General features: G+C 37.4%; 1 protein-coding gene across 1 annotated transcript in view; it reads right to left on the reverse strand.

Annotated features, from left to right (window-relative positions):
• The window catches only part of LOC138875864 (WEB family protein At5g16730, chloroplastic-like), a 29,474-nt gene extending 15,656 nt beyond the window's left edge, over nucleotides 1-13,818 (reverse strand). The window contains exons 1-3 of the mRNA XM_070154738.1: nucleotides 13,795-13,818; nucleotides 12,630-12,955; nucleotides 12,448-12,581 (exon numbers count right to left, since the gene is read on the reverse strand). Coding sequence (XP_070010839.1) covers nucleotides 12,448-12,581; nucleotides 12,630-12,955; nucleotides 13,795-13,818 — 484 coding nt within the window. The remainder of the gene's footprint in view (nucleotides 1-12,447; nucleotides 12,582-12,629; nucleotides 12,956-13,794) is intronic.
• Nucleotides 13,819-14,850: the final 1,032 nt, after the last annotated feature.

A 14,850-nucleotide genomic window follows, 5' to 3' on the forward strand; every position in this document is an offset into this window, starting at 1 on the left:
TTTCTAGGTGTTAACCTTTTAGAAAGAACCTGCTCTGATATCAATTGTTAGTTTATATGAGTCCACCAAACTATAGAGTACCTGATCCTCTATGAGTTTCCACTGAGAATACTTATGAAGCAGTAAGTAAAAGAGACACGAGATTTTTACGTGGAAAAATCCCACTCAAGGCGACAAAAACCACGACCTACACTTGTATGCTTTCAACTTCACTAACTTGTAATCACACTATTACAAGCCACTTTGCAATGACTCTATTACAAAGTCGTCAACTTAACTAACTTGTGATACTCTTACCACAAGCCACTTTGTCACTCTCTAGTTACAAAGACTGTAACTTATAACTAACTCTAGTCACAACACAAACTTAGAAGGTTCGTGATTTTGGGTTTCCTAAAACACAACTTCTAAGAAAGCAAGATAGGAGTTACAATGAAGAGCATATAACAAGATTACAACTCAACTACGGATACATATAGACTCATTGCGAAACTGATCCTTTAGTGGAGTTGTCTTCTTGTTCTTGACACACTTATGACTTCACTACTGGATCAACACTTTAATGCTAGAGAGAATATAACTAAATGCTCAAGTGAATATCTTGTGCCTTTGCACCAGGTTGTTATACTACAAAAGACATCACAATGGTGATGTCAATTCTTGGTACACGCTTCTTCCCAATGGGAAGTGACTGCTGCACTGTCTGCTGCACTGTCGCGTGTACAATTGCAGGCAGTCACTTTCTGCAGTTGCGTTCCAGCTATATAATTGACTTGTACTTCTGCCAGAGAACACCAAGGGATTAGGTCCCTGTCGTATTCCTCTTTGTAGCAGTTCATTAGCTGGAGTTCAGACTGAACTTCGTTCAATTGAGATATGTACCAAGTGAGTCAGGTTCTCTATGTGGTTCTTAACAATAAGTTTGTTAGATCATCAAAATATAAGAAGCATAAGACAAAGACATTGAAAACCCATCAAGTTGATTCCCATGCCGGGACGTATTTATTTCGTACTGTTGATTCCCTTGCTGGGACGTATTTATTTCTTACTGTTGGTTCCCTTGCCGGGATGTGTTTATTCTTGTTGTTGATTCCCTTGCCGAGAGGTATTTATTTCTTGCTGTTGGTTCCCTTGCCGGGATGTGTTTATTCTTGTTGTTGATTCCCTTGCCGAGATGTTATTGTTGCTATTTTTTGGGTGAGGAAAGAGAGATAAAGTACGAAGGGTAATGCCGTGCACATTCATATTTATGCATTTGGGGAGGAAAGAGTGATAAAACACGAAGGATGATGCCGTGTACATTTTCATTGATATTGATGCATATGGTGAGGAAGAGAGATAAAGCACGAAGGGTGATGCCGTGCACATTTCTAATATTTACATGGTGAGGAAGAGAGATAAAACACGAAGGGTGATGCCGTGCACTTATTGCCTGTTTGTTATGATTTCTTGTTGTTTCGATTCAAGTACCTTAATTGTCTTATTTCACTATTACTGTGATTGATTATGTTGGTATTTCCCCCATAGCATGTTACCCTTCCCTCGTTACTTTATTGCTTCTATTACTGCTATTCTGTTAGGTACTGTTTAACTGCAGGTTATGTTAATTGTTGTGTCCTAACCTCGTCACTACTTCGCCGAGGTTAGGCTCGACACTTACCAGCACATGGAGTCGGTTGTGCTGATACTACTCTCTGCGCTCTTTTGTGCATATCCCGGTACTGGAGCATACAGACCTGAGCTAGGGGTTGCTGCCTTCAGTCCATCAGGAGACCCGAGGTAGTCCTGTAGGCGTCCGCAGGCTTTGGCGTCCCCTTCCTATCTAGTTTTCTTCTGTTCTTTACTATTTCAAAGACAGACATGTATTTATTTTGTTCGGACCCTATTTGTAGTATTCCTAGAGAGTCCGTGAGATTGTGATACCAGTTCTGGGTGGTTTATGTGTATGGATTCGTATTGGTATTAGCTTAATCGTTAAATTTTTGCTTTTCCGCTGTTTATAATATGATAACCCTCAATTGTTAAGAAGTTAAAAATGAAAATGGTAAATTAATCGGAATAGTGGCTTGTCTAGCTTTCACTAATAGAAACGCCATCACGACTCCCAAAAATGGAAAATCCGGGTCGTGACATGTATAAAGTCTATTAAAGGGGAATTCCCTCTATCAGAATTACTCAAACCTCAAACCTTCAGTTAAGAGTGGATAAACCATTTTCATCCCACCATAATTCTTGATGGTATTGTTCAATCTTTAGTTGAGTCTATTTTTTAGCAAAATATTAAGTACGTCACTATATAAAGCACTCTCCCACTCCAACCCCTCTCAAACCATGGACCTTTTTAAGAAGAATATAAGATACTATGGCTGGCTCAAACTTATGCTAAATGATTTTCAGAAGACAAGTCAATATCAATTACCTTTCTTAATATAATTAAGCTATGATTTATTTAAAATCTTGTCTTAGGTGAAGGAAGAATCTTAGTCCTTGGAGAAAGGAATTAAAGTGCAGTTGAGGGGTCACACCATAAGTTAAGAGTTAATTAGAAGAAGCAACGAAACATAAAACTATCCCAATTACATAAAAATAAATAATACTATGTTTTTGACGTAACGATTTGTATTATTACACGAAACAATCTTGAAAATTGTAATGAGTTTCTTCTTCTTCTTCTTCTCCTCATATTTTGCCCCTTCCTTTTCTGAATGAAGGTCAATGGAGCAACCACTTATAGCAAAGACCAAACCATTTCTTCAATTCAATTTTGAATAAAGAAATGTAAGAGAACGGCATCTAGAAAGATCGATACTCATGCATTTTTGGATATGGCAGTACTTCCAAAACAGTTTTTTTTTAATGCAACTTGTGTAATTTTAAATGCTCCTCTTTTTATGGTAGCATTATAGCTTACTTCAGCAATAAACTTCACTTTCATTTAATAATTCTCGATTATTGGGTTGAAAGAATTAACAAATTACTCACCTTATTTTAAGAATTCGCTGTGGCATCTTCAGAACTAATTTGGTCTGAAAAGTATGGAAACAGAATTTTTCATATTTGTCTTGGCTAGGCATATAGTACTGAGGAATTGATTGCAGTACTATTTTAGAGTTCTTGGGTACAATTTTGACTCTTTGTTCTATATAAATTAAATAAAGCTCTTTCGCTCTTTCTTTTCCCCCTTTTATAATATGGACATTACTTCCTATATATAAAAAAATCCTTTTATTTTTTGTGTCACAATCTCATCTACAGGATTGTTTATTCCACCCAAGTTACAAGTTTAGCCGTAACATGTAATAATTACTCAAATTAATTAATGACTGAAGTTATATATATATATATATATATATATATATATATATATATATATATATATATATATATCACTGGGTGTACATAGGTCGGATTGGGTCGAATTTTCTAATTACCAAACCAAATCAATTGTATCGAGCTATTAAATCTAAAGACCAAACCAAACCAATAAAAGTTGGGTTTTTCAATCTTGGTTTTTCTCGGATTTTTCGGATTTTCGAGTTTTTTCGGGTTTTTTCCCCATAAAATCTTCATAGCACGAAATTTAAAATTTGTGCTCCAAATATTTCTTTAATACTAGTAAGATAGAATTATATAAGGTGTTTTTCAATAAAATAACATAAATATGAGATGAGTCATGGCATTGTACTAAAATATTCAACAATAAAGACAATAAAATCGCATAAAATAAGTATTATTAATAAGCTATAATGAAAACAAACATAATTTAAAATTACTAATAAGTTACTAAAATAAATACAACTAATAAGTATTATTATTTACATGGCTAAACAATAAAAGAAAAATAAGTTATGCATTTTATCTAAACCACGGAAAAACTAAAAAATAAATATTCAACACTATTTTCATTCATAATACAATTGATTTGAGTGTCTTTGATTAGCATTAGTATTAATATGATATTGATTTAGGATTTATTTGAGTTACTAACATTTATGAACTATAAAACTTATTGGATCATCCAAAAATTATAAGTCCAAGCTTGAAATAATACGTGAAAAGATAAAACTAAGAAAAAGCTTAAGAAATATTTATAAACTGCACTACAATAAATATTGTTATGTACTAAATATATTTAAAACGTCTATACATATAATGTCGGGTTGGTTTGGTTTCGGTTTGATTTTTTATAGTTAAAACTAAACCAAACCAAATGTGGTCGGATTTTTTTTTTCCCACACCAAACCAAGTCAAACCAAACCATAGTCGGATTTTTTTTCTCGGTTTAACTCGAATTATCGGGTTGATGCGGTTCGTAGGTTTCATTTGTACACCCCTAGACAACATTAAGTTCACAAAATTTGATCAAACACCTATTGAACTTATATTACATCTTCAGTCTTAATTAATAGGAAATCATGATCAGGGCGGTGTAGGCTTGAATATATAAGTTTAGCGAAATCACTAGTTTTTACTCAAACTTTATCGTGTGTTAATTTTTTTATTCAATATGTACAAAAAATAAAATTCAGAATCTAGTTACTAGTACTTGAGGTTTGTTATTTATGTTTGGAATTTTTTCTCTTATATTTTTGGGAAACTCATAATCTTTATAGGTTTGAGAAACTCATTGTTTTAATAGATTTATAATTCTTTATAGTGTGTTTTTTCTCTTATTTATAGTGAAAAACTCTCTTTGTTTCTGCCTCGAGATTTAAGTTTAGCCGATTCTCATTAAATCCTTGTATTATTTTTCATTCTCTATTTGCTTTGCGTAAGATTGTACGTTAGTTAATCCACAATCTTTCACAACAAATTTGTTATTTATGTTTGGAATTTTCCCCCTTATATTTTTGGGAAACTCATAATCTTTATAGGTTTGAGAAACTCATTGTTTTAATAGATTTTTATAATTCTTTATAGTGTGCTTTTCCTCTTATTTATAGTAAAAAACTCTCTTTGTTTCTGTTTCGAAATTTAAATTTAGCCGAATCTCATTAAATCCTTTATTATTTTTCATTCTCTATTTGCTTTACGTAAGGTTGTACGTTAGTTAATTCACAATGTTTCACAACAAAATTATTATCCTAGTTTAGTCTCTGCCAGTGAAGTGAGGACTCAGCAGTTTTTGTTCTTTCAAATTCTCTAGGGACAAAGTTTCGAAGGAAAATTCCTTATTCTTAAAATCTGTCTATCTATAGCCATACAGAACATGATGTTGTTTGAGAATCAGATATGGTTGTATCCTTTAAAATTCAAATCGATCTTTTGTTAAACAAAATATTTTTTTTTCTAATTTCATCTCATTTCCTTTTTCATCAGTTAGGTTGCCATAATAATGTCGTAAAAAATACTAAAATGTCGCCAACTTTATTGTTCATGTCCCCCGGGCTAGAAGTACTTGATTCTACCTCGGGAATGTGAATCTATATCAACAAAAAAATCTCCCAAAGTTTTAGGAATATTTTCTGCTTTTTTTTAATTCAATAAGAAATATTTTCTTAATCACGGCAAAAAATGAAATAAATACTTTCCACCGTTAAAAGGGTGTGGTCGAAGGTTTAGATTCTTACATTTTTAATTAAAAGGTCTCTAATTTGAGCCGTGAGAATGGATTTTCTTTTTGCTAGAGCGCATTTCATTTCACTTATTAAGTCCGCCATCGCTACAAGCGCAAATTAATGGAACTAGTGAATTTCAAGTATAAGATAGTAAAGAAAGGAATACTTTTCCTATTTACTATTTTAGCAAGTCAACAAACAAAGGAAAGAAGGAGCAAATCTGGCATGTGGATGATCTGAATCCATCATCCGTATTTGTTCTGTGGCATGTGTACGATATCTCACTCAATCCCAAAAAAGATTTGTCGGTCTTTTTTCAATATTTTATGAAATTTCAATTGTATTTTTTTATGGATCTATTGAAATTATCATTAGTGATCAAGTCTGGTACATGTACGATAAATTTAAATAAATTATTGTTAAATTAACTGATGACAAAAAAAAATTCAAATTATCGACAAACATGAATCAATAATGCCACTAAGGGGTGTTCATGGTTCAGTTTGAATCGGTTTTTCCCTAAAAAGAAACCAAATCAAGTAAGTCGGTTTTTCAAATATTAGAGCAAAACCAAACTGATTAAGTCAGTTTTTTCTCGATTCGGTTTATGTCGGATTTGTCGGTTTTTCGTTTTTTTTTTTTGGTTATTTATGGGTTTTTTCTTAAATATAAGACATACACTACTAAACACATATTCCGGATACCACATTTTCAACGTAACACTATCAAATCAATTGCCCTTTGAATATTCTATTATTTACCAAGATATATTGATGATAATTGAATCAAATAGTGATGAATAATTTAAAGACTCAATTAAAAATATATTATTTTTAACACGAAATGAATTCTTACACTTAACAAAATAAAACTACCAATCAAACTAGAATGTAAAGGTAAAAAAAACTATACTAAAAGTGCAAAATATTAAAATTTACCATTAAATATTTGAAACTTTGTATAAAAATATACATATATAAAGGTTTAATAATAAATTTAAAATAGCTAGTCCTATAGTCGGTTTGGTTCAGTTTTTTTCGGTTTTTTCTGATTAAAACCAAACCCAAACCAAATTTGATTGGTTTTTAAAATTCAAAACCAAAATCAAACCAAACCAAAAAGTATCGATTTTTTTGATCGATTTAGTTGGATTTTTGGTTTGATTCGGTTTTTCGGGTTTTTGTGAACACCCCTAACCACTATTATAAATTCAGCGTTTGTAGAATCAGTATTATGAACTAACAAAAACTATTATAGTTTTTTAGTGTGTAGGTGCGTAAGCGAGACACGTAGCTAAAGAATTTTCTCACTTGCTTTTTTTCCCTTTCTTTTATTTTCTTTTTATAAATTCCGCCTCATTTGAATTTTCATCATTTTGTGGCTTCCCACTTTTTAAACCTCTAGTGTACGTTTAGAAAATAATCTAATAAACTTTATCTCCTGCTTCGAAAATTTAGTAAATTCATCTTTTACAAAGTGATATACACATACGTCATACTCTAAGACGGTTAGGGAAGATCTATTTTGTGGTTGATTACAAAACAATTTCAGGTTATATGATCATTTTCATATTAAATCGATAAATAAAACATAGGAAATCTTTAAAGATTATTTTTATTCAAAAAATATTCATCATAGAAGATCAATTCCACGATAGGAGTCAGAGTAAACTAAATTGTTAGAATTATGCACCACTTATATATTCGAGGAAGGTGAATAACGTATCAAACAATTAAAAATTTTTATCAAATTTTTATGTTTCCTTAGAACGTGATTTTTAAACTGGTTCTTATAATTCCTGTAACTAATAAATGCAAAAAATAAAGAAAACATAAATTTTTACGTGAAAAATCTTATTGCTCAAGGGAGTAAAAACCCCAATCCAACTCTGAGATTTTCCTCACAAACGTTACTAAAAAACAAGCAATTTTAGGTTATAAAACTCTTTTATAACCTAATTGTATACAGCCAAAATCGGAGAGTTCGACTTTGGGGCTACTGTGGCACTCCACGCCTGACCTCGAGAAGCTAGAAGCAGAATTTGAAGTGTGATCCCGAGGTGCGTCCCTCGAGGGAGCATATCAAAGGTTCACTATGGTCAATCTCAGAGCAGTACAAATCGATGATCGTCATGGAAGGGCGGGGAAACTCCCAAGGACACGTGGCTAGAGCTGACCAGGTCTGCAAGAATAGTACAAATCCGTACTGAGCCATTATACAGCTGTACCAATAGCATTTCCTCATTATTATTAGACATGTACTACGTTGGGATTCCCCCTCCTATATAAAGGGGACCCTTGTTATTTTGTAACACACATGAATATTCAATACAATAGAACATTCTCTGCTTTTCTTGCCTAAACATGCAACAATTACTCTACAGATCTATTACTTGTTCATTTATTGTTCACTTATTGTTCTTCATTTATTGCCCATTATTAACCGCAAAAGGCTATCTTCGAGGTCTTCGATATCATTTTTTCTTCATCAATTGTCCATTGCTAACTGCCCTAACTAGACCTCGAGGCCCCCTGTTCTAGCCAGCTCGAGGCCCAGTCTTGCGACAACATTGGTTTGCATATTTTATTCTCTTTACTTACACTTAGCATCTATTGCCTAACAACTAGTATTAAAATAAATCACATATTTTAGAACCACAAAATCAAATATAATTATTAATGCCATTTTCAAGGTAAACAGTTTGGCGCCCACCGTGGGGCTAAAAATAATAGTGATTGTTTTGGTGCTAGTTTTCTGAAAAGACAAGTTATTCTTCACACATTTTCTTGCCCAAGAATCTTTGATTTCAGGTCAAAAAAATGTCTAACTCAGCAAACGCACACGAAAATAACGGTATTGGGCTTCATGGAGAGACCGGTGCAGATGCCAGTGTACCACTGCATAACCCTGCGGTGGCACCAACACAAATCCCCACCGACGTGGGCTCACGTAACGCTATGCATATTGATGTGAGCTCGCATACCAACGGAAGTGTGCGTGGGGAAAGCCAACATGAAGCACAGGGGAATCCAGCTCGGGAGGAAAGAGAAGTTAGCCTTTAAGTCATTTTTGAGATGTTATAAGCACAACAAGTGGCTATTGCTCAGCTACAAAGTCAACAAAAAACTCCAAGCACAGTAGCACCGCAAACGGCTCCTCGAGTCGAGTAGGCACCAGAGAGATCGAGTAACAACGGGTCAGCAGCAGACCCTGCTATTATAAAGATGCTCGAGGGCCTCACCAAAAGGATTGAATCAGGAGAAAAAAAGATAGAGGCTAATGATAAAAAGGTGGAGACTTATAACTCGAAGGTTGATCAGATCCCGGGCGCACCCCCGATTCTGAAGGGTGTAGATTCAAAGAAGTTCGTGCAGAAACCATTCCCATATAGTGAGGCTCCGAAGCCCATCCCGAAGAAATTCAGAATGCCCGATATCCCGAAGTATAACGGAACCACGAACCCCAATGAGCACATTACCGATTATACTTATGCTGTAAAAGGGAATGATTTAAAGAATGACGAGATTGAATCTGTCTTGCTGAAGAAATTTGGAGAAACACTATCGAAGGGGACCATGATGTGGTACACAACGTACCCCCAAACTCGATAGATTCGTTTGCCATGTTGGCAAATTCTTTTGTGAAGGCACATACCGGTACCATCAAGGTTGCTACAAGGAAGTCTGACGTCTTCAAGATCAAACAAAGGGAGAACGAGATACTTAGGGAATTTGTATCTCGCTTCCAGATGGAACTAATGGAATTACCACCGGTCTCCGATGACTGGGCAGTGCAGGCCTTCACTCATGGCTTGAACGAACGAAGCTCGATAGCTTCGAAGCAGCTAAAGTAAAATTTGATCGAATATCATGCCGTGACCTGGGCGGATGTGCACAACATGTATCAATCGAAGATCAGGGTTGAAGATGACCAATTAGGAGCCCCTTTGGGCTCAGTATATCCTAGCAGGCTCTTAACAAAGGAACAAAGGTTTACAAAAAGGGAGCGAGACCTAACAAGGAAAGATACCAGCCGTATGTAGAAGATTGAAAAAATGCCCCGAGGCGTAATACACCTTGAGGCGATCGAAGGACAGATCGAGGTCAAAGTTCCTGGGGACTCATGAGTAAAGCCGAGTCTGATAGGCACACTGGTCTGGAAGAGGCACCCCAGTTATTTGAGTACAACTTCAACGTCGATGTCTTGGACATCGTATAGGCCATAGGTAAAATCAAAGATACAAGGTGGCCAAAACCCATACTGTTAGATCCTTCACAGAGAAACCCTAACTTGGTATGTAAATATCACTGCACTCACGGTCATAGGACCGAGGATTACAAACAGCTTCGAGAAGAGGTAGCCCGACTGATCAGCGAAGGGCACCTTTGAGAGTTCCTCAGCGACCAAGCTAAAAGCCAATTTCGGGAAAGAGAGGTGAACAGGAAAAACGAACCAGAAGAACCACATCACGTCATCCACATGATCATTGGAGGGGTCGACGCCCTATAGGGACCTATTGTCAAGCGAACGAAAATATCCATCACCAGGGAAAAGCGAACTCGGGGTTACATACCAGAGGATGCTATCACATTCAACGAAGAGGACATCGAGACCTTGTCTCAGCCTCATAATGATGCACTAGTAATTTTTTTCTTTTGAATAAATTTCAAATTAAACGCGTGCTCGTAGATCCAGAAAGCTCGGCCAACATAATCAGGTCGAGGGTGGTGGAACAGCTCAGATTGCTTGACCAGATCGTACCCACCTCTCGAGTCCTCAATGGATTCAACATGGCGAGGGAGACAAGGAAAGATGAGATCATCCTCCCGGTCAACGTGGCCGGTACAATCCAAGGTACCAAGTTTCATGTCATCGAAGGTGACATGAGATACAATGCCTTACTTGGAAGGCCGTGGATGCACAGTATGAGGGTAGTGCCATCAACCCTTCACCAAATGATGAAATTTCCAACCAAGGATAGAGTAAAAGTAGTGTACGGGGAGCAACATGCAGCAAGAGAGATGTTCACGGTACACGACGTGGCACCGGCATCGATGCCCTCTACATCAAAGAAGCCAAAAGACAAGCAAACAACCAAGTAGCAACCATAACCTATATTCTCAGCTACACCCGAATGAGTGAATAAAGGACCGTGCTGCGTCCTCGAAGCAAGCAATTGAAACGTGTCAAGGCTTAAATGCTATCATTGCTAAGGTAATACCCTCTCCCTTTTCATTTATGTTTTATACTAACTTATTGCAGGTGTTCGATTGAGAGGAATCGAAGCACCCTCCAGCCCGAAGACCTTGGGTTTTAAAGCATGCGTTGCGCCTTTTTTCCCTTTAATAGGTTTTATGCCAAACCGGTTTTACCGTCGAGTTTTTTAACGAGGCAACATCCATATGCTACCTAAGGAGAACTCATCAAGTATTCAAGGCTTCTCTTCGATTAACCTCAAATACTGGGGGGCATTACCCCGGGAGGTTATCTTTTCAAATAAATTGAACTATGCCTAGGAGGACCTCGATAAGAGAATGTTGTATTGGGCCAAACGGTCAAATAAACCTTGTCCATGTAGAATAATCGAGCCTCCAAAGGCAAAAAAACATGTACGTATATATCAAGTAATTGATGAAGCCTCTTTGCTTATCAAAACACTTTGTGCCTCGAAGAAGTTCACTACTTTCTCATAAGATGGCTTAAAGGCCAAAAACACTCGAACACTCGGGGACTATCATCGACAGTCAGCTCATCGAGCCATCGAAAACTTGAATTTGTAAGACCGCGATCTGGAAACTTCGAGCTCATAAGCCCTCAGTGAGGCAACATCAAATCTGTAAGACCTCAACGAGACATGCGCAAACTTATAAGACTTTAAAAATGAATAACCCCGATATAAAGGTCAAGGCTATATATCCGAACTTGTAAGACCCTTAAAAGGGCATACCATCGATATAGACGCCAAGGTCATCTCACCCGAGGACTAAAAGCTATGGCCGAACATAAAGACTACGGTCACATCAAAAGGCTCTGACCAAATTAACGCGGCTTAGATACGTCCAACCGCTGCCATAAAATTAAAGGCCTTCAAATACTTCGAAAATACTTCGAAAAGAACCGATTAATCAGGCTACCCCCGGCATAAGCAAAGGAGCTTCGATTATATCAGCTCCAAACAATGAAAAGGCTTCAAGACAATTAGCCTTCAGCAAAAAGGCTTCGAAAAATCATCCTTCGACAGAACCTCCCCAGGTGCTCAATTATCGACACATATTGACTCATATTCAAGGTTCTTATTTGAGCCGTCGAAGAGTCGGACGAACACAAAACATGCCAAGGCATAATCAAAACTTCAGAGTCTTCAGCCGAAATGGGGGAAAACTATATCCATATTAGAGGTCGAATCGACCCAACCTAAAAAGAGCCTCAGGGCCAACATAAAGAGCTTCAGGGCCAATCTAAAAAGCCTTAGGGCCGATCCACGGAGCCTTAGGGCCGAGCTAAAGAGCCTAAGGGCCAGTATGTTGAAAACGTAAGGGTCAATGGGTCCGAGTCAAAACTTGATTTGAGGACTGAGCCCTAAACGGTCAACTATCATCAATTACTCATCAAGCACAACCTAAGGGTTCTTATCTTAAAGTCCAATATATTGGACTAATTATCGGTAAGCATCAAAACTCAAAACATAAACAAAGATACAAGCAAGTGGAAATTTATATAAAGGGAAAACCAAAGGGTTCCTTTTTTTAATTATAAATAATGGTACAAAGATACATTTACAACACTCCCACAGGGATCCCTATACAGAGAACAAGAAAGAAAAACCTAGTCTACCCTCGGGAACTTAGACTTCCCCCCTCGGGGACTATGTTTCCATCGACTCCCTCACCAGCCTCCTCCTTGTTGTCTTTAGCATCAGAAATGAGGAACTTGGCATCAAAAGCATATGCCTTGGCCTGTTCTATCTCCTTCGAGATATCGAAGCCCTTACCATGAATCTCCTTGAGAGTTTCCCTCCGGGATCTGCATCAGACATATTTATCGCTTCTCCTCTCTCGATCGGAAGCTTGCCTCAACTTCGTACGAGCTACAACATCATCTTTCAGATAGATGGCCACCTTCTTATCGACCTTTTCTCGGACCTCTTCGACTTCGGCTCGAACGTCCACAACTTCGGCCTTCATCTTCAAAAGATCTGTTTCAAGATTAATAATCCTGCTCGTCTGGACCAAGTTGCTTTCTCTAGCATTACAAAGTTGTATCTCGAGGGCGGAGGCCTTAGCCAAAGCATTCCTTTTGGCCGCAACATGAACATCTATTTGTGCCTTCAATTCATTGCATTTAGAATTAACCTGGTTGGCTTCACCCCGAAGGCGTTCCAGCGTCTTTGTCTTTCTCTACAACTGAGATACCGAAACGTTAGTTTCCGAAGATAGGAGAAGAAGCATGTATTCCCTCAAAATAGAGGTTACCTATTTCTCGAGGTTGCCTTCGTAATCATGACTTCAGTTCAACTCCGATCGAAGATGTATCAACTCTCTTTTCTTCTTATCACAAAGAATCCTGAGAGATTTCTCCCCATTCAAGGCTTTATGCAGCTTAGCCTCACAGCGAAGCAGCTCAGACTTGAGCTTATCGAAGGCCTATGAGTGTTTACCTTGAAAATGGTAATTACAATTAGATTCGATTTTGTGGTTCTAGAAATATGTAATCTGTTTTTATGTTAGTTGTTAGGCAATAGATGCTAGGTATGAGATTAGGAAAATAAGATAAGAACTTGCAAATAGTATGTTTAAGCAAATCGAGCGGCTGAGAATCGGGGCCTCGAGCCTGACTATACGGGACCTCGAGGTCGAGCTTGATACTAAGTTGTGGACAACCGATGAAGGACTAGCAGTTTTGAGAGCTTTGATGAAGGCTCTTTATGGTCAATAATGAGCAATAAATGAAGAACAATAAATAGAACACAATAAATGTAAGCAATAAATATAAGTAGTGAAATCAAGAGAATATGTTTAAGTTAGAGAGCAGAGAGAATGTTCTTGTATTGAATGTTGTAAGTGATATCATGTATCCCCCCTTTTGCAAAATGATAAGGGTCCCCTTTATATACTAGGGGGAATCCCAACATAGTACAAATGCATTTATTACAAAAATATATGGCTGGTACAACCATTTAATGCCTCGGTACGGGCTTGAACTAGCCTAATAGATTTGGTCAACTTTAGTCACGTACCTTGGGAATCTCCTGTTTTTCCATCATAACTACCAGTTTGTACTGCCCCGAGGCCAAAAGTTGGGAACACTTCGGGGTTGAACCTCGAACCTGGCCTCGAGCCCTTAGAGACGTTCTTACGAAGTGTCATAATGACTATAAAATCGGACCCTCTGATTGTTGCCGTATACAGATAGTCCCCGCGTTTCTTAGATTAAAATGATAAGAAATGATTTTGACACTGATCTCCTCAAGCCTCTTGTGATGACACCATGCTTATGACGTAAGCCTTTGTGATAACTGAGACGTCCCATCGGTACATCTTTCTAGAAGAATTCAATGTAGCATTGGTTTATTTTCTCAAAGCGATAATATCGCCTCCGATCCGTCTCCCAAAAAGCATTGATTGCGCCTGTTGATACGTTTCCCAAAGGCATTAATTGTGCCGTCAGTTACGCTGCCACCTTCCTATAAATGGAAGCTTTCTTGAATCAAAACTTCATTCGGTCATTCTTCAAAAGCCTTTAACTCCCTTCTTCTCTTCGTCCTCATCCAATTCTATTTCCCATGTTTAAATCATATGGACGTAAGGTCACACGGCAGTGTTCTCGCTAGTTATGTTATGGCTCTTTCTCAGAGCTTTCCCCTATTGAGTGGGATCACACTGGTTTGTTGTTGTTGTTCGCCTGAAGTAATGAGAGAGGAATCTCAAATTATCTTCATATCAGAGGATATGTGGACCGTAGACTGCTGCTCATCTCTCTTAACTTCCTCCTGGTGTGGCGCTTCACTCCTTTTGCTTTCCATGGAGTGAGATGGTTCCATCTACTAACTTTTGCATCCTACACCGGTGCAATGTCTCAAGAAATGGCTTCCCAATAGTAGTGCTGGTGAGACCCATACTCGCCAAATTTTTTACCCAGCCACCTCTTCATCTTTTTCTGCTTCTTCATCTTTTTCCGCTTTGGAAGAGGCTCTCGAAGATGTCGTTTAGAAGGTTGAGATGGGGTCTCTGAGGGAAGGGTTCTTTCATAAATTTCCCCCGGAGGTGTACCTCCGAGAGTAGATTAGACTTTT

Source organism: Nicotiana sylvestris, chromosome 8 (assembly GCF_000393655.2).
Source record: "Nicotiana sylvestris chromosome 8, ASM39365v2, whole genome shotgun sequence".
Taxonomy (NCBI): domain Eukaryota; kingdom Viridiplantae; phylum Streptophyta; class Magnoliopsida; order Solanales; family Solanaceae; genus Nicotiana; species Nicotiana sylvestris.